Source organism: Piliocolobus tephrosceles, chromosome 21 (genome assembly GCF_002776525.5).
Source record: "Piliocolobus tephrosceles isolate RC106 chromosome 21, ASM277652v3, whole genome shotgun sequence".
In the NCBI taxonomy this organism is placed as follows: Eukaryota; Metazoa; Chordata; class Mammalia; order Primates; family Cercopithecidae; genus Piliocolobus; species Piliocolobus tephrosceles.
Genome location: NC_045454.1, coordinates 47,540,084 through 47,560,038, shown reverse-complemented (window position 1 = coordinate 47,560,038; position 19,955 = coordinate 47,540,084). Strand labels below are relative to the sequence as shown.

General features: G+C 61.6%; 1 protein-coding gene across 5 annotated transcripts in view; it reads left to right on the top strand.

The window, feature by feature from the left end:
* Positions 1 to 19,955, top strand: part of KDM4B (lysine demethylase 4B) — a 193,569-nt gene that overhangs the window by 163,243 nt on the left and 10,371 nt on the right. For 2 of the 5 annotated variants that reach the window (XM_023185634.3, XM_023185633.1), the window contains 10 exons: positions 2,934 to 3,403; positions 3,768 to 3,888; positions 6,600 to 6,778; positions 8,080 to 8,302; positions 9,990 to 10,066; positions 10,345 to 10,400; positions 10,685 to 10,793; positions 16,736 to 16,921; positions 17,006 to 17,170; positions 17,478 to 17,597. In XM_023185634.3, coding sequence (XP_023041402.1) covers positions 2,934 to 3,403; positions 3,768 to 3,888; positions 6,600 to 6,778; positions 8,080 to 8,302; positions 9,990 to 10,066; positions 10,345 to 10,400; positions 10,685 to 10,793; positions 16,736 to 16,921; positions 17,006 to 17,170; positions 17,478 to 17,597 — 1,706 coding nt within the window. Of the gene's footprint in view, positions 1 to 2,933; positions 3,404 to 3,767; positions 3,889 to 6,599; positions 6,779 to 8,079; positions 8,303 to 9,989; positions 10,067 to 10,344; positions 10,401 to 10,684; positions 10,794 to 12,541; positions 14,020 to 16,735; positions 16,922 to 17,005; positions 17,171 to 17,477; positions 17,598 to 19,955 lie in introns of those variants that run through there. The other 3 variants (XR_002725124.1, XM_023185635.1, XR_002725125.1) reach the window with 3 other exon arrangements.

Here is a 19,955-nt window from a genome sequence, read left to right as displayed (position 1 = left end):
GTCCCCGGTGAGCCTGGATGGGCACCGCAGCCTGCAGTGTGGAAGGCAGATCAGATCTGCCGTCCTGAGTGAGGCTGGGCAGGCGCTATCGTGGGTGAAGGAATATTGGATTTCCTTAGGGAAACAAAGCTGTTTGTCCTCAAGTGCCTTTGACACTCGCAGGACGGTGGCTTTCCTGACAGGTGCGCGGGGTGAGGCACGTGGCCTCTGCAGCCTGCCGGGGCTGCTCCAGCTTCCTGTGGTGAAGCTTCCAGCCCTGGTGAAGGAGCCCCTCCCCTCTGCATCTCCATGCCTCCACTCCCAGCCTGCCCGGGAGGCGTGTCTCCCCTCTGGCATCTGCAGAGGAAGAAGTGTTTCTTCCCACGCCAGCCTGTCTGCCGTGTCCACTGTTTACCTCCCCTGGCCAGATAACAGCGGAGGGGCCAGATACCAGTGGAGGGGGTCAGATAACAGTGAGGGGCCCAGGTACCAGCGGAGGGGAAGACCGCACTCCCCGCAAGGCCAGGCTGGTGGTGTTCCAGGCTCCCCTGCCGGGGTAGAGGTCAGGGAGGAGCCCGGCCAGTGTCCCCAGTGCCCCAGAATGCTCAGGACTAGCAGGGGTGGGGGCCAGGGCAGTGGTGGGGGCTGCCTTCGCCTTATGGCTGCTTGCCTGTCCCTCTTGGTGGGTGTGTGCCTTCCAAGGACACCGTGGGCAGTCCCCGAAGCCTGCAGATGGAGCTGGGGTGGGTGTGGGGAGGAGAGCTGGAGCAGGGAGGGCAAGGCTGCCTCCATCCCTGGGGGAGGCTGTGGGCTGGGAGCCCCTCGTGGGAGTAGGTGGGGCAGTGTGACTTCCTCCTGGCTACAGGGTCTGCTGGGGGAGGGTCCTCACTTGACCCTTCCTGGGGTCAGTGTGGGTCAAGGGTTAAGTGTCATCGCCGGCCCTTGGGAGCCTCGTCACTGAGGCTCTCAGCACTTACCGCTGGTCCTGGCATCTTGGACTGTGGAACTGGGGGCAGCGCGTGGTGGGTTTTATAGCAAGTAGTAAGATGTGGGCGTTGTGCTCCAAACCAGAACCCGTTAAGTGCCACATGGTCAACAGTTTAGTGTGCAGAGAAGAATTTCCTTCCCTTGATTTTTCCTTTTTTTTCCAGCCTGTTGGGGGAGGTGGAGGTGGTGAAATGTTAGCAGAGTGACGGGTTCATCCTGGTCTGCTTGGGGCCTTCCGGTTTTAGCACTGAGAGCCCCACAACCGGAGAATCCCTTGACACCAGCCGCTGTCCCTCTTCACAGAGCACTGAGAGCCCTGGGGCCTGGAGACACAGATGGGGGCCTGAGCCCCGTCCCCCTTCTCCAGATGGAGCAGGCAGGGCCCTGGGGCTCCAGGGCTCACAGTATTGTGGGGTCCACAGTGCGCTATGCAGCCAGGCTGGTCTCCTTGAGGACAGGGCTCCGAGGTGCCATGCCAAAATTCACCCTGAGCACAGTGGCCCTCAGAGGGATCGCCCCAGCACAAGCTTCCCACAGCCCGACACAGCCCCGCTGGGCTCACATGGAGCTGTGTGCAGGGCCCGGCCCTCCCGGGGACTCCAGGGCAGAAAGCTTTCCCAGCATCTAGAGGCCCCTGCATCCCTCAGCTCGGGTCCCTTCCTTTCCTTTCACAAGCACAGTGCAGCCTCTTCCAGGCTCTCTGTGACTCTCACCCTCCCGCCTCGTCTTGTGGGGGCCCTGTGAGGACTTTGGGTCTCCCGGATCATCCAGGATCACCTCCCATTTCACTCAGTCCCGCCCACAGAGTCCCCTCTGCCAGAGTCCCCCGTGTCCCTCTGTCATGTCCCACATCCACATATCTGGGAGAGTTGGGACCCACACGCCTCTGGGGCGCTGTGATTCAGCCAGCCAGGCTGCCCATCCCAGTTTTATTTGCTTTACTCACACCCATCCTGGCCCCAAAGTAAAATGCCACCAAAGACATGTGTCACCTGGCCCCTCCCCGTCACCTGTCAGGAAATGTCCCCAGTGCTGACCCTGGGGAGTTCCACACAGAAGGGTGTCAGGCCCTACAGGCCTGTCTGACGCTCCTGGTCTGCTCACATGACCGCCTGGTTGAGGTTCATTTTTTTTTTTTTGAGACGGAGTCTGGCTCTGTGGCCCAGATTGGAATGCAGTGGCGTGATCTTGGCTCACTGCAAGCTCCGCCTCCCGGGTTCACGCCATTCTCCTGCCTTAGCCTCCCCAGCAGCTGGGACTACAGGCACCCACCACCGCGCCCGGCTAATTTTTTGTATTTTTTAGTAGAGACGGAGTTTCACCGTGTTAGCCAGGATGGTCTCGATCTCCTGACCTTGTGATCCACCTGTCTCGGCCTCCCAAAGTGCTGGGATTACAGGCATGAGCCACCGCACCCGGCCCGGTTGAGGTTCATTAAGATTTTGTGCGTTGTTCAAGGTTTTACTTCTGTCAGAAGCAAAACCCTTACCGTTTCCACATCAACAGAAGAAACGTAAACAGTTCAGATACTCAAGAACACAAAAAGTGCTTCTCCCGCACCCCCACCCGGGGAAATGCCGTTTGGTGTAGCCCACCCAGGTGGGAGCCCGGAAGACAGAGCAGCCTCCTCCGACTGGGTTTGGTGATGCGTCTCCCCACCTGCCGTGACCCCAGAAGGCACCTAGAGCAACACCTGGTGGGTCCTCACAGGCCTTGGCGGGCGAGTGCTGCTGCTGCGCCTGCGTTCTGGGGAGACCAAGGCCCTGGGGGTACCTGGCCTGGTACCCCTGCGGTGATCTGAGGTGGCCCGAAGCCGGTGTTCTCTGCCCCCGCCATGCTCGTGTGGCCTCTCTGGGCTGGAAGGGGCCCTCGACCATCCCAGCCAAGGTTGGGGGATTTCTGGGGAGCGTGGGACCAGCACCTGAGCCCAGGTTCTCCTCCCTGACCGCCCTCTCCTCTCCCCACAGAGGATGGGAGGGGCAAGCTGCGGCCAACCAAGGCCAAGAACGAGCGGAAGAAGAAGAGCTTCGGCCCCCTGCCCCCACAGCTGCCACCGCCGCCTGCTCACTTCCCCTCGGAGGAGGCGCTGTGGCTGCCATCCGCGCTGGAGCCCCCGGTGCTGGGCCCGGGCCCTTCGGCCACGGAGGAGAGCCCCCTGCCAGCGCCCCTCAACGTCGTGCCCCCTGAGGTGCCCAGTGAGGAGCTAGATGCCAAGCCTCGGCCCATCATCCCCATGCTATACGTGGTGCCGCGGCCCGGCAAGGCAGCCTTCAACCAGGAGCACATGTCCTGCCAGCAGGCCTTTGAGCACTTTGCCCAGAAGGGCCCGACCTGGAAGGAGCCAGCCTCCCCGATGGAGCTGATGGGGCCAGAGGACGGTGGAGCCAGCAGTGGGGCTGGTCGTGTGGAGACCAAAGTCCGGGCCGGAGAGGGGCAGGTGGGGTGGATGGGGGCAGGCGGGGAGAAGGGGGGCCGGTGGGGCAGAGGGGAGCTGGTGGCGGGGGAGGCAGGAGGCGGGGAGGAGGAGGACAGGTGGGGCAGAGGGGAGCGGGGGGGGGGGGGCAGGGAGGAGGGGGGGGGAGGGCTGCCTGCTGGTCTCACAGGGAACCGTGGTTCTTCTCACAGGGCACGTGGGGTGTCTGTAGTTAGAGAACAGAGGAGCCCTGTGGCCCTTTGCTGGGACCATCGCCCCAGGGGAGGAGACTCAGGCCTCAGGCACACTGAGCCGCTGTGTGGCTCCAAGGGGGCCCCACCCAGGGGTCTGTAGCGGGGCCCTCACTGCAGCCTGTTGTGTGTTTCAGGCACCATCCACATTTTCCAAATTGAAGATGGAGATCAAGAAGAGCCGGCGCCATCCCCTGGGCCGGCCGCCCACACGGTCCCCGCTGTCGGTGGTCAAACAGGAGGCCTCGAGTGACGAGGGTGAGTGGGCGTCCCCAAGTCGGCTCTCGGCCCAGCTCTGCTGCTGCTCGTGGGGGGGCCCGGCTCCCCTGTGGCCTCCGGTCTCTTCCCCTGAACGCAGGCCTTTCTGTGGCTCTGCCGCCTTCTCTGGAAAATGGGGGCTGCGGGCACTTGGAATCACCAGGCCTGGCACTGCGTCCTCCATGCAGACCCGGCTCCTGCCAGCACCCCTCCCCCAGGCCTGGGCTGGGTGCCCCCGCCGGCTCCCAGGTGCACGAGGCTGCACTTCCTCTCGCAGCCCCCGACCTGCTCGATACCATTGGCTGCTCCTGTTCTCCGGAGTGTTAACAGAGCATGACTGTGCGCCTGGCAGGGGCCACGGGGTGGGGGCAGAAGTGCTGGCCACCGCTACCAGATGGAGGGGATGGAAATGGGGTCAGAGTTCCGGGATAGCCAGGTGGGGCCTGAGAGCTCGGGTGGGGTCAACGTATATCCTCTCCCAGTTTCCAGCTAGTTTCCACTGCCAGCGTTCCCACAGCCATGTCCGTGCTAGAAACGGCCAGCAGTAGAAGTCTGTTCTCAAAAGTATTGCGGCTGCCTCGGGGGCAGGGGGAAGGCCACTGTATTCAAGTTGCATGACCAGAGGCAAACCCCTCACCCAGCCTGGTCACCCAGGCAGGTGGTAACTCCAGGGCAGGTGGTCACCCCGGGCAGGCAGTCACCCCTGATGGGTGGTCACCCAGGGCAGGTGGTCATCCCCGATAGGTGGTCACCCAGAGCAGGCGGTCACCCCGATAGGTGGTCACCCAGGGCAGGCGGTCACCCCCGATGGGTGGTCACCCAGGGCAGGCGGTCACCCCGATAGGTGGTCACCCAGGGCAGATGATCACCCTTGATGGGTGGTCACCCAGGGCAGGCAGTCACCGCGATAGGTGGTTACCCAGGGCAGACGATCACCCTCGATGGGTGGTCACCCAGGGCAGGCAGTCACCCCGATAGGTGGTCACCCAGGGTAAGCAGTTACCCAGGACAGGCTGTCATCGGGACAGGCGATCACACGTGTAGGGAGGCAGCTGCTGTTAGAGATGCCCGGCTTGGCTCTGCTGGCTGGGCTGCCCACGATGGGCGGTTCGGGGCCGGGAAGCTCGTGCCTCCCCATGGAAGATTCCTCCCAGGGCTGAGCACAGGCCATCCGGGCCTTGGAGAGGTTGGACCAAAGGCTCCTGCGAGGCTTTGAGTGGGAGGGGAGAAGATGGAATCTTCAATTTAACCCTCAGCCGAGAGCTGCTGTCTTGTGTGCAGAAGTCTTGCTAAGCCAATTTTTCATCTTCCGCTTTGGCCTTTCACTGGGGATGCATGTAGAATCTGAAAATGGTCTGGATGGCGTCTTTCATCCTGCATGCAATTTGAGGGGTAGGGAGAGGAGGGTTCTAGAAGTGCCTGAGATCACAGGGCGGGAGCTCCCAGGAGTGGAGGAATCGGCAGGGGGACAGAGGCATGACCAGGAGCCTCTCGAGCTGCCTCGGGAAGGGGCCTTGCCTTCTACCCGGATATCTTTCCAGAAGGCACCTCCAGGGCCTCCGTGGACTCCCCCACTCCCCACACCCCACTGTGACCCTTTGGTGAGACCGGAGCCTTTGCCTGTGAGATCATCACGGCCCCAGAACCCCAGGTATCCTGGGGTCGTGAGTGACAGACACAACCAGTGGCTCTGTTCTCATCCCCAGGGCTTCAGGGCCTCTTAGGGCCTTCCCTGGGCTCAGCTGGCGGGACTGTTGGGTTTGGGTTTTTAGAGGAGTCTTGGCCTAAGGGCTTCCTGAGTTCCCCGTGGGAGTCCTGGGTCTCCACCTCAGGGAGCCTGCCCTGCCCTCCTCTAGGTGAACCAGGGGCAGTGCCACAGCTGGACTGAACCCAGGACCCCAGGATCCCCTTTAGGTTGGGCTGAGGGTTGGGCCACAGGAATGGGCACCCCACTTCCTGGGGACAGCACCCCTGTGTCCACAGGAGATTCAGGGAGGGGAGGTGGGGAGATTGAGGTGTGACAGCTGGCAATGGAGACCATTAGAGTCCAATGGGAACAGGCGACGGGCGGGAGAGCGACAACTGTAGCTTCTCACCAGCAGGCCTCAGCAGAGTTTCCCTGTCACGCACCTCTCCCCGGCACAGGCTGCCTTGGCCTCCCAGCCCTGGGCATAGCCCCTCCTGCCTCCCTGCCACACTCCTCCGGCACCTCCCTTGAGTTCAGGGAATCTGTGCCTGCCCAAGACAGGAAGGACAGTGTCTCTGAGTCTCTCTGGTCACTGCCGACGCCCCCACACATACTCAGACCCCAGGACGGGTGTAGGGCAGCGGGGCAGGGCTGGACACTGAGCTTGGCCGGTCCTTGGCCCGGAAGGCCCCGGGCGAGTGGACGGCTCCAGATGTCCAGGGAGAGCTAGGTGTTGGGGGAGGGGCTCAGAGGAACCACGTTTGGGGGCTCCGGCCTTGGGTGGCAGTCGGCCGAGACGGACGTGTCCCCTCCTGTTGATGGGATGGGACGCTGCAGTGCCAGCTTGATGGGCATCGTGGAGAATGGGAAAGCCAGGAGGCAGGTGGAGGGGGAGCTATGGGCCAGGGGACCCTGTGGGCAGCCAGGGCTATAGACCCAGGGCCATCTCCTGGGCAGTTGGGGTGATTCCTTGGATGAGTTTTCAGGGGACTCAAGTGTCTCTCCCTCTCCCCCGTTCTTCTAGAGGCGTCCCCTTTCTCCGGGGAGGAAGACGTGAGTGACCCCGAGGCCTTGAGGCCGCTGCTGTCCCTGCAGTGGAAGAACAGGGCGGCCAGCTTCCAGGCCGAGAGGAAGTTCAACGCGGCAGCTGCGCGCACGGAGCCCTACTGCGCCATATGCACGCTCTTCTACCCCTACTGCCAGGTGGGCAGGCGGGCCTTGCGGGTCCCAGGGAACCCCAGAGGCAGGGGCAGCGGCAGAGGGCGAAGGACAGGGCACCCCACATGCCTCCCTCTCTCACGCGGGGAGGGGTGTTGGCCAGCACCCTGAGTTGTGAGGGCTTGTTCCTGATAGCTGTAGGCGGAGCCTGGTCTCTGGGTTTTGTGGGAGTGAAGCTTACCAACGTGCACATCCGCAGCATGAGCCATGGTGGACGGGGCAGCGGGAGGGTGCGGAGGCTCGGGGTCACTGGCCTCAGGGAGCGCCCAGCCTGAGGGGTGCTGAGAGGGGCCGGGGGGGGTGGGGGTGGCGTGAAGGCCCGGGTACACCACCTGGGTGGCCGGGCGGGGCTCCTGCAAGCCCTGGCCTGTCTAGCTGAGCTGGGCACCTGGCTGAGGTCCCGTTTCTGGTACTCTTTCCACGCTGGCCTCGCCTGTCCTCTGCACCCAGATGGGGAGCTGGCCTCTGCCCACAGCCATCCCAGGCATCAGCACCCAGCCCAGCCATTTTCCTCAGAATCTCTTGGATCCCCCCTCCTCTCCTTCCCTGGATGTGCAGCCTCCCCAGGACAGGACCTGACCCACGTGTTTTGCACTCCCAGCTCCTAGCCCATGCCCAGCATGTCCAGGCATTGGCAGAGCTGCCCTGGGTCAGGGACCTCAGCCCCCAGGCCTGTGCCCCGGCCAGGTCTGGGTGGACAGAGCCAGCGAGGGTGCTGTGCCGAGGGCGGCAAGCCTGTCTCGGGGCCCTGCTGCTGGGAGCTGCCTGCACCTGCATCTGTGAGCAGGATTTAGTGCTTTGGTTCCTGAGATAGACAAGACCTGACAGCCGACACCGTCTCCAGGCACTTGCTGTCCTTTGTGAGGCCAGAGAGGCTGCAGGGAGCCACAGGGCCGGGAACGCCACTTCAGACATGCATCTTCCTAACTCCCCTTGCCAGGCAGAGTGCAGAGACTCATTCTGTCACACACCCCTCAGCATACCCCAGCACCAGGGGCCACCCATCACCAGGGGTCACGCAGGCCGGCCTGAGTTCTACGTCTGGATGCGACCCTCACGGGAAGGTCTTCAACGGGTTGGGGATAGGGTCAGACAGCATTTGGGGATCCTGGCTTTCTGGAGGAGTGAGAAGAGGGGCCGAGGTGGCTCTGGGCATCTCCCCGACCTCCCCTGCCAGAGCCGGGGGGCATTGAAGCCCGGGGCAGGTGCCCTGACAGAGGTCTGTGCCGCCCACTTGCCTACCCTGCACATGGCTCTGTCCCCTGAAGGCCCCCTCTCCCCTCCAGGCCCTACAGACCGAGAAGGAGGCACCCACAGCCTCCCTCGGGGAGGGCTCCTCGGCCACACTGCCCTCCAGAAGCGGCCAGAAGACCCGACCGCTGATCCCCGAGATGTGCTTCACCTCTGGCGGCGAGAACACGGAGCCGCTGCCTGCCAACTCCTACATCGGCGACGATGGGACCAGCCCCCTGATCGCCTGTGGCAAGTGCTGCCTGCAGGTCCACGCCAGTGAGTGCCACTGTGGGGCCCAGAGGAGCCGCACCCTCCCTCAGGGTGCTGGTGGGGGCGCCGGTGGGGGCTCCATCCTCCCGTGCGGAGGGCCACGCCGGCTCCTCTCCCCATGCTGCACTTTCAGGGCCAGGGCAGGGGCCTCTTCCGGTGACTTCCTGCAATTTCTGACTTTCTCGTCCTTCCCGTTGTGGTCCCACCATCTAGAGCAGGGGGAAAGGCTGTGGCCATGGAAGGACTGGGTGACCCCATGTCACCCCGGGGCAGGACAGGCCCTCCACCTCTCCCAGCGTCCAGAAGACGCCAGTGCAGGCCCAGGTGCCAGCCTCTGGTGCCAGCCTCCGCGGAGGAATCCTCTGCTCCAAGGGGAACTGGGCTCATCCCGCCCTGTCCCTGACACCCAGAAGCTCACCCTAGGGCCAGAGCAAGAAATGGGCCAGATACCCCCTCTCTCCACAGGCTGTGTTCCCTGAGAATGACTGTCTCTGCCAAGTAGCCTTTGGGGGCAGACATCCCTGCCCTTGACCTTGGCCCAGGCAGGGTTCCTCCTCACTGGGCCTCTGGACAGTTCTGCCGAGTCTTCCCCAAGGCTTGGGAGGCAGCAGGAGGAGCTCAGGCACCCGCTACGCCTGTGATTTGGGGCCATGGTTGAAACTGATGGTCACAGTGAGATTGCAGCGTGGTCAGGGCATCTGATTTCTCTCTGCTCTCGGGGACCCCTCCCCAATCCTGAGGCTCGACCGTGGTCACAGACAAGAAAATGGATGTCTGTCTCTTTCTCAGGCGTGAGGGGGCGATGCCAGGAATTGGACTTCCAGGGCAGGAGGAGGGCTTTCTGGAGACGTTTAATTTTCTGTGCCCCTGGCCACGGCAGGTAGCCACAGATCTCTGTCCGTTTCCTCCTGGCAGTGGCCTGCCTGGGGCTTGCGTTGTCTCCTGGCTGGGAGGCTGTTCACTCTGCTTTGCTGGGCCTGGGTTTGAGACGTGGGGGAAGGGTTGCTGAGGGTCCCAGGCCTGCCACAGCCAGGCCACCCCAGCCAGGGCTACGCCAGCAGATGCCCCCACCCCCAGCCCGTGCCCACCACCCTGCTGCTCTGGAGGCAGTGAGGTTCCCCCCCCCAGCCTCTTCAGTGGCCACCAGCACTGGCAGAGAGCCCCTTCCACACTGCAGGGCAGCGACCCCAGCGGAGGCAGAGCCCTGGGGGCAGGCGGCACCCCTGCCCTCACTTTGGGGGCATGACTCGGCCTTTCATGCCCTTTCCCCATTTCCAGACCCAGGGCCACATCCAAAAATGAGTTGTCTTTGTGGCTTTGTCCTTTCTGGACACAGCAGGAGGAGCCGCTTTTGGGGGTGCAGACCCCCAACAAGGAGGGGCCCTCAAGATACCACCAGACTGAGTGCAGCAGACCCAGCTGGAGCTCAGGGGACCCTGCTCCCCTTCCTGCGTCCTCCTTCCACACACGCAGCTTCCAGACCTTTCTCTCGCTCCACGTGCAGTGGCCTGGATTGAAGCTCAGAGGGTGGGAACAGCAGGCACCCTGAATGCTGCAGCTGTGTGCGGAGGCGCCGTCTCTCCACGTGCGGATGCTGGCCCCCGAGTAACCTGGCCCCTCCCGCTGAGTCTCACTCGGCACCCGCGAGTCTCACCTGCCCTCCAGATCTCAGCCAGCCCCCACTGTCTTCCAGGTTGCTATGGCATCCGTCCCGAGCTGGTCAATGAAGGCTGGACGTGTTCCCGGTGCGCGGCCCACGCCTGGACTGCGGTAACTCGCTCCCTGCAGCGGTGGTGGTACTCTGAGAGGCTCGGGCCCCGGCCCCACTCCAGCAGGCTGACTTTGGGGCACAGTCTCCCCCCGATGGGCCTGGGTTCCTTCACCTCTGCCCTGAGGGGGTGGAACCCAAGGGATTCCCGCCCGTCACTTTGGTGGCTGCTAGGTTGAAATGTAAGGGCCGAGGGCTGCAGTTGGCGGATCAGGCCCCAAGCAGCGTGTGGGGAGCCTGCTCCGAGCCCTGCTCACCCAGGGCCGTCTGGTCTCTGCAGGAGTGCTGCCTGTGCAACCTGCGAGGAGGCGCGCTGCAGATGACCACCGACAGGAGGTGGGTGGCACTGCGCGTGGGGACTGGGGGGCCGGAGGGGAGCCTGCCCTTGGCTGAGGCTCTGAAGGGTGTGACCCTAGTGCCCAGGGGTCAGCCATCACCTCCGCGTAACAGCCCCGTGTCACAGATGGGGTGGCCGGGGCTGAGGAGGAGCACACACCTGCCCCGACCTCCCTGAAGGTCCCCAGGTCCTGACCCAGCCGACAGCAGCATCACACCCAGCCCTCTGTGGCCAGCCCAGATCCTCAAAGGCGCACCTGACCCCGCCCCACCTGCCCTCCCAGGTGGATCCACGTGATCTGCGCCATCGCGGTCCCCGAGGCGCGCTTCCTGAACGTGATTGAGCGCCACCCTGTGGACATCAGCGCCATCCCCGAGCAGCGGTGGAAGCTGGTAGGTCCTTGCGGTCGAGGCCCACCCTGCCCATGTCTCTAGGGCCGCGGGCCAGGCTCGGCTCCCCACCTGCGCCATCCGAAGCGGTCTTTCCTCCAAGCTCTGCGTGTCCACGGGCGTGGTGGGCAGCTTTCAGGAAGCCAGTGACCCCGACTTCAGCAGGCGTGTTATTTTTTGAATCGTTCCCTGAGGTGCAAGGTACAAAAGTCAAAAGGCATCAAGGGTGCCAGAGATAAGCAGGCCCCGTCAGGTGCAGCCTCGGGGGCGTCCTCTGCAGGACCAAGCAGCCCATGCAGTTTCCACCTTTCCACAAAAGCAGAGGCGCTACACATGCCCCGACACAACCGGGCCTTCCGATTTTTGTTGTTTTTCTGATTATAACAAGCCTGGGCAACGTGGTGAAACCCCATCTCTATAAAAAAATAAAAAACAATAGCTGGTCGTGGTGACACCACACCTGTGGTCCCAGCTACTCAGGAGGCTGAGGTGTGAGGATCGCCTAAGCCCAGGATATCCAGGCTGCAGTGAGCTGTGATCGTGCCATTACACTGCAGCCTGGGTGACAGAGCCAGACAGACCCTGTCTCAAAAAAAAAAAAAAAAAAAAAAATTCTAACAGTGCTTAGCATGAGATCTACCCTCTTAAGAAGCATCTGAGGTCCCGTACAGCTTTCACCACAGGCCCAGCAGTGGGCAGCAGGGCTCTGTGGCCTGCTCACCGGTCTTGTATAACTGACGCTTCGCACGTGCTAAGCAGCAGCAGCTCCCTCCGCCCGCCCCGGCGCCCAGCAGTCTGCTTCTGTGTGTTTGCCTGTATTATAGACCCCACGTGAGTGGGATTGTGCAGTCTTTATTCTTCTGCGACTGGCTTCTTTCTTAAAAGACGGGGCCTCTCACTCTCACCCAAGCTGGAGTGCAGTGGTGTGGTCACAGCTCTCTGCAGCCTCAAACTCCTGGGCTCAAGCGATCCTCCTGCCTCAGCCTCCTGAGTAGCTGGGACCACAAGCACGTGCCAAAAAATTCGGCTGAGTAAATTTTCATGGCTGAGTGATGTTCCGCCGTGTGGATGGACCGCGTTGTGTTGATCCGGGCACCCGCCGATGTCTCTGCCTTCTGGCTGTTGTGGGTTGTGCCACAGCGGATGTGGGAGTGTGGTTGTGGTTTGGAGATTCTGATGTCATTTCCTGTGGATACAGACCCAGCAGTGGGATTGCTGGACTGTCGGGCAGCTCTGTTTTTAGCACTGGAGGAAACTGCCCTCCCTTGCGACTGGATGGACTCCCATTCGCACCCCCAGGGTGCTGGGCTCTCCTCTTCCCCTCGTCCTCACCCACACCTACCTTTGACTTTTTTGTACCAGCCGCCCTAGCAGGTGCGAGATGGTCTCGCTGTGGTTTGATTTGTGTTTCCCTGGCAGTCAGTGACACTGGGCGTCTTTGCACAGTCCTGTTGGCCATCTGCATGCCATCTTTGGAGAAACGTGTGTTTCCTTTGCCCATTCTTTGCCTGGGTTGCTTGGCCTTTGTGGTTGAGTTGGAGGATCTCTGCTGCTCCACTCTTGGTGCACATCGAGGGCCCCCTGCAGATGCACGCAGCCTCCTTGGGCGTGGCGGGGCCTCATGGTGGGGGCTTGCGAGGCTTCCTTCTGCTCTCAGCAATGATGGCCCCCCTTTGGGGAACCCCTTGGAGCCACAGGGCAGTCGGGGAGTGGTCAGTGCTGGCCACCAGCTGGCTGTGTACTTGGGACAGATTCCTCGACCTCTCTGCCTCGGCCGTCTTCTCTGCGCTGTGGGGTTGCCACAGTCCCCACTCTGCAGGGCTGCAGTGGTGTGAGCTGGGCCCACTCCCTGAAGCACGGACCACCCCGTCTGAGCACTAGCAGCTGCTCGGGGCTTGTCGAATGTGCAGCCTCGTCCCCCCAGGCCCCTAGTGTCACCCACTGCGTTTGATCCACACAGTGAGAGCCTGTGGAGTCATCCTGCGCTGTCCGTTCTGCAGGTGAGGAGCCTGGGGCCTGGAGGGGCTTGGCCGACTGTGGCCTGGGCTGCAGCCCCACAGGGCTGTCTCTGCTTTACACCCTCTAGCCCATCTGTGCACGAGGCACTTGGGGCCATCCACGCCCGCTGGAAAATGACACTCAGCTGGCCCTTTAAATCAGCTTCCTGCAGAGCCTTGGGATCTGGCCCAGAAAGGAGATGAGGAGGCCAGGCACCGTGACTCACGCCTATAATCCCAGCACTTTGGGAGGCCAAGGCGGGCGGATCACCTGAGGTCAGGATTTTGAGACCAGCCCGGCCAACATAGTGAAACCCCGTTACTACTAAAAATACAAAAATTAGCTCTTCATGATGGGACATGCCTGTGATCCCAGCTACTCTGGAGACTGAGGCAGGAAAATCACTTGAACCCGGGAGGCGGAGGTTGCAGTGAGCTGAGATCTCCCCACTGCACTCTAGCTGGGACTACAGAGTAAGACCCTGTCTCAAAAAAAAAAAAGAAGAGGAGAGCGAAATGCAGACTTTGCTGGGGCCGCGTCCCCACTAAAAGGGCTGCGCATGTGGTAGCGTTGATGGGGAGGACGCGTTTGTCCCTGTGCACTCCGGCCTCTGCACATGTGTCTTGTGGGCCTCTGGAGGCCGGGCCCGCGGCCAGTAGTACCCAGCAGCGTCCTGCTTGCTTTTCCTGCCTGGTTTATCTTCCCAGCTGCGGACACAGTGCCTGGTGTTGACAGTCGGGCTCGTGTGGAGGTGGGGCTGGAAGCAGACACGTCAGTCTGGCGGGGTGGGTGATGCCCACCGTAGAGCCTGGGCTCCCGTGCTCTGGTGCGAAGCGCCCACGAGCCTGTTGGGCTTGGATGCCGCGCTTGGAGCGCACAGGTGCCGGGCACCTGGGTGGGGCCACGCAGGCCGTCACAGAGGCTCGTCTGGAGGGGGAACCCTCTTTCCTCATTCATGCAACAGAGCGTGCAGTGGGTCATGCCAGCCTGGCCTGGTACGGCCGGGCGATTAGGAAGCTGGCAGCCCACGGGTGATGCTTCCGAGGCACCAGTGACTTGGTCCACAAACATGGGCGTAAAAGGCCCCGTGGTTCAGGTGGAGCAATGGTGCGGTGCCGGCGCAGTGATAAATCCTCCCGCCCTGACGCCTTATGGATCATCTGACATTTCCAGGACGCAGCCTCTTCATTACCGGTGCTTGTAACGATGAATTAAAAATCCTTTTACACAAGGCCCGCTTGTACTGCTTAATGGAGCTTTGCAAGGAGGTGGTGGTTAACTCCTGCTCGCCCAGCCACCCATCCACCTTCGCAGGCCACGGGCAAGCCGCAGGCATGGGGCACTCACTCCTGGTTACCCGTCCATCAGTCTATCTCCAGGACTCCCCGGCCACCGGCTCAGGGCTCCAGGCAGTCCAGGTGAGTCAGGGGGCTCCGGCTGGCCGCCCACCTGGGCCAAGTTAGCACCAGGTTCTCAAGGCGTGCTGCTGAGAAGCCCCTCACCTACCAGCGGGGCAGGTTCCTGGCAGCGGGCAGAAGCACCAGGAGCTCCTGGAAGATCTGGGAGGTCTGGGAGGGGCTTGGGATGGGAGGAGGCAGCTTCAGGGCAGCAGGAGGGGTGGGCAGCTGCACCAGCTCTCCCCACTGCCACAGTCCTGCCTGGAGGGGTAGGGCCCGGTCAGGAGGGGGCTCTCTGCCCCTCAGGGGTTGGGGTTGTTTGTGAAAGCAGGTTGGTGGACAGCCACTGCGCCTCTGTGTGACACACTGAGGACACAGTGCCATGGGTGGTACCCAGCAGTAACCACCTGCCTCCTCCAGTCCGTGGTGCCCTGCAGACCTCCGAAGCCCACCCTGCGTCATCCTCACAGCCCTGTGGCCTCTGAGGAAGGACACTGAGCTGGGAATTTTGAACCAAACACCAGTACCTGGGCCCTTCCAGGCCCCCCAAGGGCCTTAGACCCTGACTCCCCAGCACACACTGGCCTGGGCCAGGCCAACACTGGACGCGGGTCTTCAAACCGCAGCTCCCAGGGAGGGAGGTGACAGCCAAGAATGCCTGCCCGACCTCCTGTGGCCACAGCGTGTGGCATGACTGGACCTCGTCTTAGGAGGGGTGGCTCTGGGCAACCTCGGCCCCAGGCGCAGCTCCTGACAAATGGCCTCATGGGTCCTGGGGCACACTCTTCGCAACGTGGAGACGCAGGGTCACGGGCTACCTGCCACCACGGGGCGGAAGGGGATGGTGCTGTGTGCCAGGCTACCCTGGGGCTGGGTTTCTCCTGGGCCTGGGCTGAGGGATGGAGGCCTGTGGGTGACGTGTTCAAGATGGCTCAGCAACCCCACCTGACAGTGTCCAGGCCGGGCCTCTCCCCCACCCCCAGGCCCTCAGGGAGCACAGCCACCACTCGTACACACCGGCCACTCTGCTGGAGGGGGACACCGTGCTGGAGCGCCGCCTGGCACGTGTTGTGTGATGGGAGAATTGGGTATTGACAGTTAAATAATGAGATCTCAATGCCGTCGATCAGCGCTGCTCCAGGCCCTTGGCTCATCTGGCTTTTGAACATGGTTTATAGAGCAGTGATGGTGCCACTTATTAAATGCTTATCGGGGCCTGGCGTGGGTGTGGTGGTCGCCAGGGCCCCAGTGCTGACTGGGGCGGGTGTTGCAGCAGTAGCGTCGTGGGATGAAAGGTGGCTCTCCAGTGCTCCCGCCTCACCAAGGAGGCTTCTCTGAGGGCTTCTTGTTAAAATCCGACGTGGCCGGGCGCGGTGGCTCAATCCTGTAATCCCAGCACTTTGGGAGGCCGAGACGGGCGGATCACGAGGTCAGGAGATCGAGACCATCCTGACTAACACGGTGAAACCCCGTCTCTACTAAAAATACAAAAAATTAGCCGGGCGAGGTGGCCGGCGCCTGTGGTCCCAGCTACTCGGGAGGCTGAGGCAGGAGAATGGCGTGAATCTGGGAGGCGGAGCTTGCAGTGAGCTGAGATCCAGCCACTGCACTCCAGCCTGGGCGACAGAGCAAGACTCCGTCTCAAAAAATAAAATAAAATAAAATAAAATCCGATGTAAAGGACCCGCACAGCGGCTCACACCTGTAATCCCAGCAGTTTAGGAGGTTGAGGCAGGAGGATCCCTTGAACTCAGGAGTTTGAGACCAGCCTGGGCAGCACAGCAAGACTCCACCTCTACAAAAAATTAAAAATTAGCCAGGCATGGTGATTGCGTCTGTGGTCCCAGCTACTCAAGAGGCTGAGGGGGGAGGATCGCTGGAGCCCAGGAGTTGGAGGCTACAGTGAGCCATGATCGCGCCATGCGCTCCAGCCTGGGCGACAGAGCAAGACCTTATCTTAAAAAAAAAAAAAGAAAAAATCCTTCACTCTAACCATTCTAAAGTGTGCCACTCCATGTTTTTTAGTACATTCTGAGTTGTGTCGACTGTCACACCATCTAATTCCAGAACATTTAATCACCCCATGAAGAACCGGCCCCATTACCAGTCACTGCCGTCCCCCACCCTGTACCCACGAGCCCACTTCCTGTGTCTGTGGGTTGCCAGCCCTGGGGGTTGCAGATCACGGGGTCACACGGTCTGCACTCACTCCGTGTTCCCAGGGCACATCTCTGTCGCCCCGTGTTCCTCTCTGGCTGAGCAACACCACGTGGGGCTCTTTGGTGCCTGTCCCAGCAGTCGCTGACACACGGGGGCACGGGAGAAGACTCCCCCGGGGCTGAGCAGCAGGTGGCTGGGTCAGTGGGTCTGGAGGACTTGGCCAGGGAGGCTGCGGGCTCTGGGCTGGGGAGGGGGCCCCTCGTCGGGCAGAACACAGGGCCACTCCCACCATGCCTCCCTTGAAGGCTATGCCGGGAGGGGCCGGGGCCTCCGTCCCAGCGTCCCTAGGGAAGCTCCAGCCCCATGCCCCGCCTGTGTCCCCGTCCCCAGAAATGCGTGTACTGCCGGAAGCGGATGAAGAAGGTGTCAGGTGCCTGCATCCAGTGCTCCTACGAGCACTGCTCCACGTCCTTCCACGTGACCTGCGCCCACGCCGCCGGTGTGCTCATGGAGCCGGACGACTGGCCCTACGTGGTCTCCATCACCTGCCTCAAGCACAAGTCGGGGGGCCATGCTGTGAGTGCCTGCCCGCCTCATTGCCCCGATCCCCGGCTCTCGCCCCACCGACGCCCACTCTGACCGTCCCCCGCACCCTCCCAGGTCCAGCTCCTGAGGGCCGTGTCCCTAGGCCAGGTGGTCATCACCAAGAACCGCAACGGGCTGTACTACCGCTGCCGCGTCATCGGTGCTGCCACACAGACCTGCTACGAAGTGAACTTCGACGACGGCTCCTACAGCGACAACCTGTACCCCGAGAGCATCACGGTGAGTATGGGTCGGGGCAGAGGGGAAATTGGGAGCAGCCTGACTCCAGACCCCTCCACAGGGTCCCCTTGTCCTCAGGCCCCAGGCCCCTTCAGGAAAAGCAGTGCTCACTGTGTTCTGCAGAAACAAAGCAGAAAGCGACGCGCAGTCAGGGCTCTGCACCGCCCCTCTACCCCTGGCCCCCGCAGCCGGCTTTGGGGCTTCAGGCAGAGAACCTTAGTTGCCAGTGTGGAGAGGGTCTAAAACCCAGCGACAGCCCCCGGCATAGTGTGGCTGGGACCTCACCTCCCGCCTGTTCTCCCTGCAGAGTAGGGACTGTGTCCGGCTGGGACCCCCTTCCGAGGGGGAGCTGGTGGAGCTCCGGTGGACTGACGGCAACCTCTACAAAGCCAAGTTCATCTCCTCGGTCACCAGCCACATCTACCAGGTAAGTGCGGAACCTGGCAGCCCCGCTGTGCCTTCGCCAAGCTCTTCTTGTAGGTGTGGGAACAGGAGGATCACAGCCCTGGCCCAGGTGCCTTTGCCTGGGGCGCTGGCGGGCGTGGGCTGTGGTTAGTGAGGCCGGCAGGGCCCAGCTGAGCCTCGGCTCGCCTGCCTGAGTTAGAACCACTGGGCTTGTTCGTTTTCAAAGCTAAAGGGGCCTCCACTCGGGTGGCATTTCCCTTTGAGACGCCTCAGTTTTTCTTAACGTACGTTCTCCCTTTCACCGTTTCGGAGTGTACAGCTCACTACCCCTGGGTTTTTTTTTCAATCAAGTTGGTGGTGAGCTGCTTCTCATGATTGTGGAAGAGAAATTATTTAAGTGTGGAATCTTAGACCCGACACGGTGGTTCACCCCTGTAATCCCAACACTTTGAGAGGCCGAGGCAGGCAGATCACTTGAGGTCAGGAGTTCAAGACCAGCCTGGCTAACATGGTACGGGGGTTTCTGGACGCTCAGTGACAGGTCAGAGAGCAATGACCGGGCGGCGCCAGCCTGCACAGCACGGGGGGGTCCTGGACGCTCAGTGACAGGTCCGAGAGCGGTGACCGGGCAGGGCCGGCCTGCATGGCACGGGGGCGGTCACCACCCGGTCACCGCTCTCAGACCTGTCACTAAGCGTCCAGGACCCTGTGCCGTGCAGGCCGGCCCCACCCGGTCACCACTCTTGGACCTTGCAGAGTCTTCCCTGCTCCTTGAGAAGCAGGTGGTTTCAGGGATAAGCCATCCCCGTGGCCAGCTCTGTGGGAGCTACCACCAATCTCCAGACACTGTCACTTCTGCTCAGCTCCAGCCTGCCCCACGGGAGGCTCAGGCAGCCTTGGACTTCCTGATTGTGTTCGGCTTAGACCAAGGGCAAGGTTGATTTGCACCCCTTAGCCCAGCCCAAGCAGCAGCAAAAGAGAATAATTCCCGCTCGGCTCACCTGGCAGCTCTTCTTTCAGATTATGAGTTTCGGGCTGGGCTGGGCGCAGTGGCTCACGCCTGTAATCCCAGCACTTTAGGCCGGGCGTGGTGGCTCACGCCTGTAATCCCAGCACTTTGGGAGGCCGAGGCAGGCGGATCACAAGGTCAGGAGATCGAGACCACGGTGAAACCCTGTCTCTACTAAAAATACAAAAAATTAGCTGGGCGTGGTGGCAGGCGCCTGTAGTCCCAGCTACTCAGGAGGCTGAGGCAGGAGAATGGTGTGAACCCGGGAGGCAGAGCTTTCGGGGGGCCCAGAGTGCACCCCTGCACCCCAGCCGGGGTGACAGAGCGAGACCCCGTCTCAAAAAAAAAAAAAAAAAAGAAAGAAAATCCCAGCACTTTGGGAGGCCGAGGCAGGAGAATCACTTGAGGCTAAGAGTTTGAGACCAGCCTGGGCAACAAAGTGAGACCCTCCCCCCCGCCAATCTCTACAAAAAAATTTTAAAAATTAGCTGGGCGTGGTAGTGTGCATGTGTCATCTCAGCTACTCAGCTACAGGCTGAGGTGAGAGGATCGCTTTAACCCAGGAGGCTGAGGATGCAGTGAGCTGTAATTGAGCCATTGGACTCCAGCTTGGGCAACACTGAGACCCTGTCTCCAAAAAACAAAAAAAGAAAAATATCTGCTGGGAAGCATTCTGGTGCATGTCGTACACGGCAGGATGGGTGGGGTGTGTGTGACAGTGACAAGACCCTCCGCCTGCCCTGGGAGCCTCAGAGTCTGGCCCAGGCAGGTTGGACTGGACTCCAAGGAGGGGAGGTTGAGCCAGGACCTCTAGAACACTGTGGAAGTTTACTCCAGAGATCAGGCTGAGCACGTGCCAGTCTCCTTCTCTCAAGAAACCTATGAAGGTAATAGAAAACACGTGAATGAATGAATAGCCATTTATAACGTACACAGCACAGCCGTGCTGGAAAACGACAAGGGAGACTCAGGGTGGATCTTGACAACATCCCACAGAAGAGGCCCCGGAAGCAGCCCCCGCCCTGGTGGCGAAGGAAGCGGACAGTGCTCGGGTGCTCCCAGGATCACTGACATGTCACCAGAGCCCAGGAGGGGGCCAGCGTCAGGGAACTCACCCCAAGGAAGCCGAGCTAACGAGACAGTCAGAAATGAGATGATGCAGACCGGGCGCGGTGGCTCAACCCTGTAATCCCAGCACTTTGGGAGGCCGAGACGGGCGGATCACGAGGTCAGGAGATCGATACCATCCTGGCTAACACCGTGAAACCCCGTCTCTACTAAAAAATACAAAAAACTAGCCGGGCGAGGTGGCGGGCGCCTGTAATCCCAGCTACTCGGGAGGCTGAGGCAGGAGAATGGCGTGAACCCAGG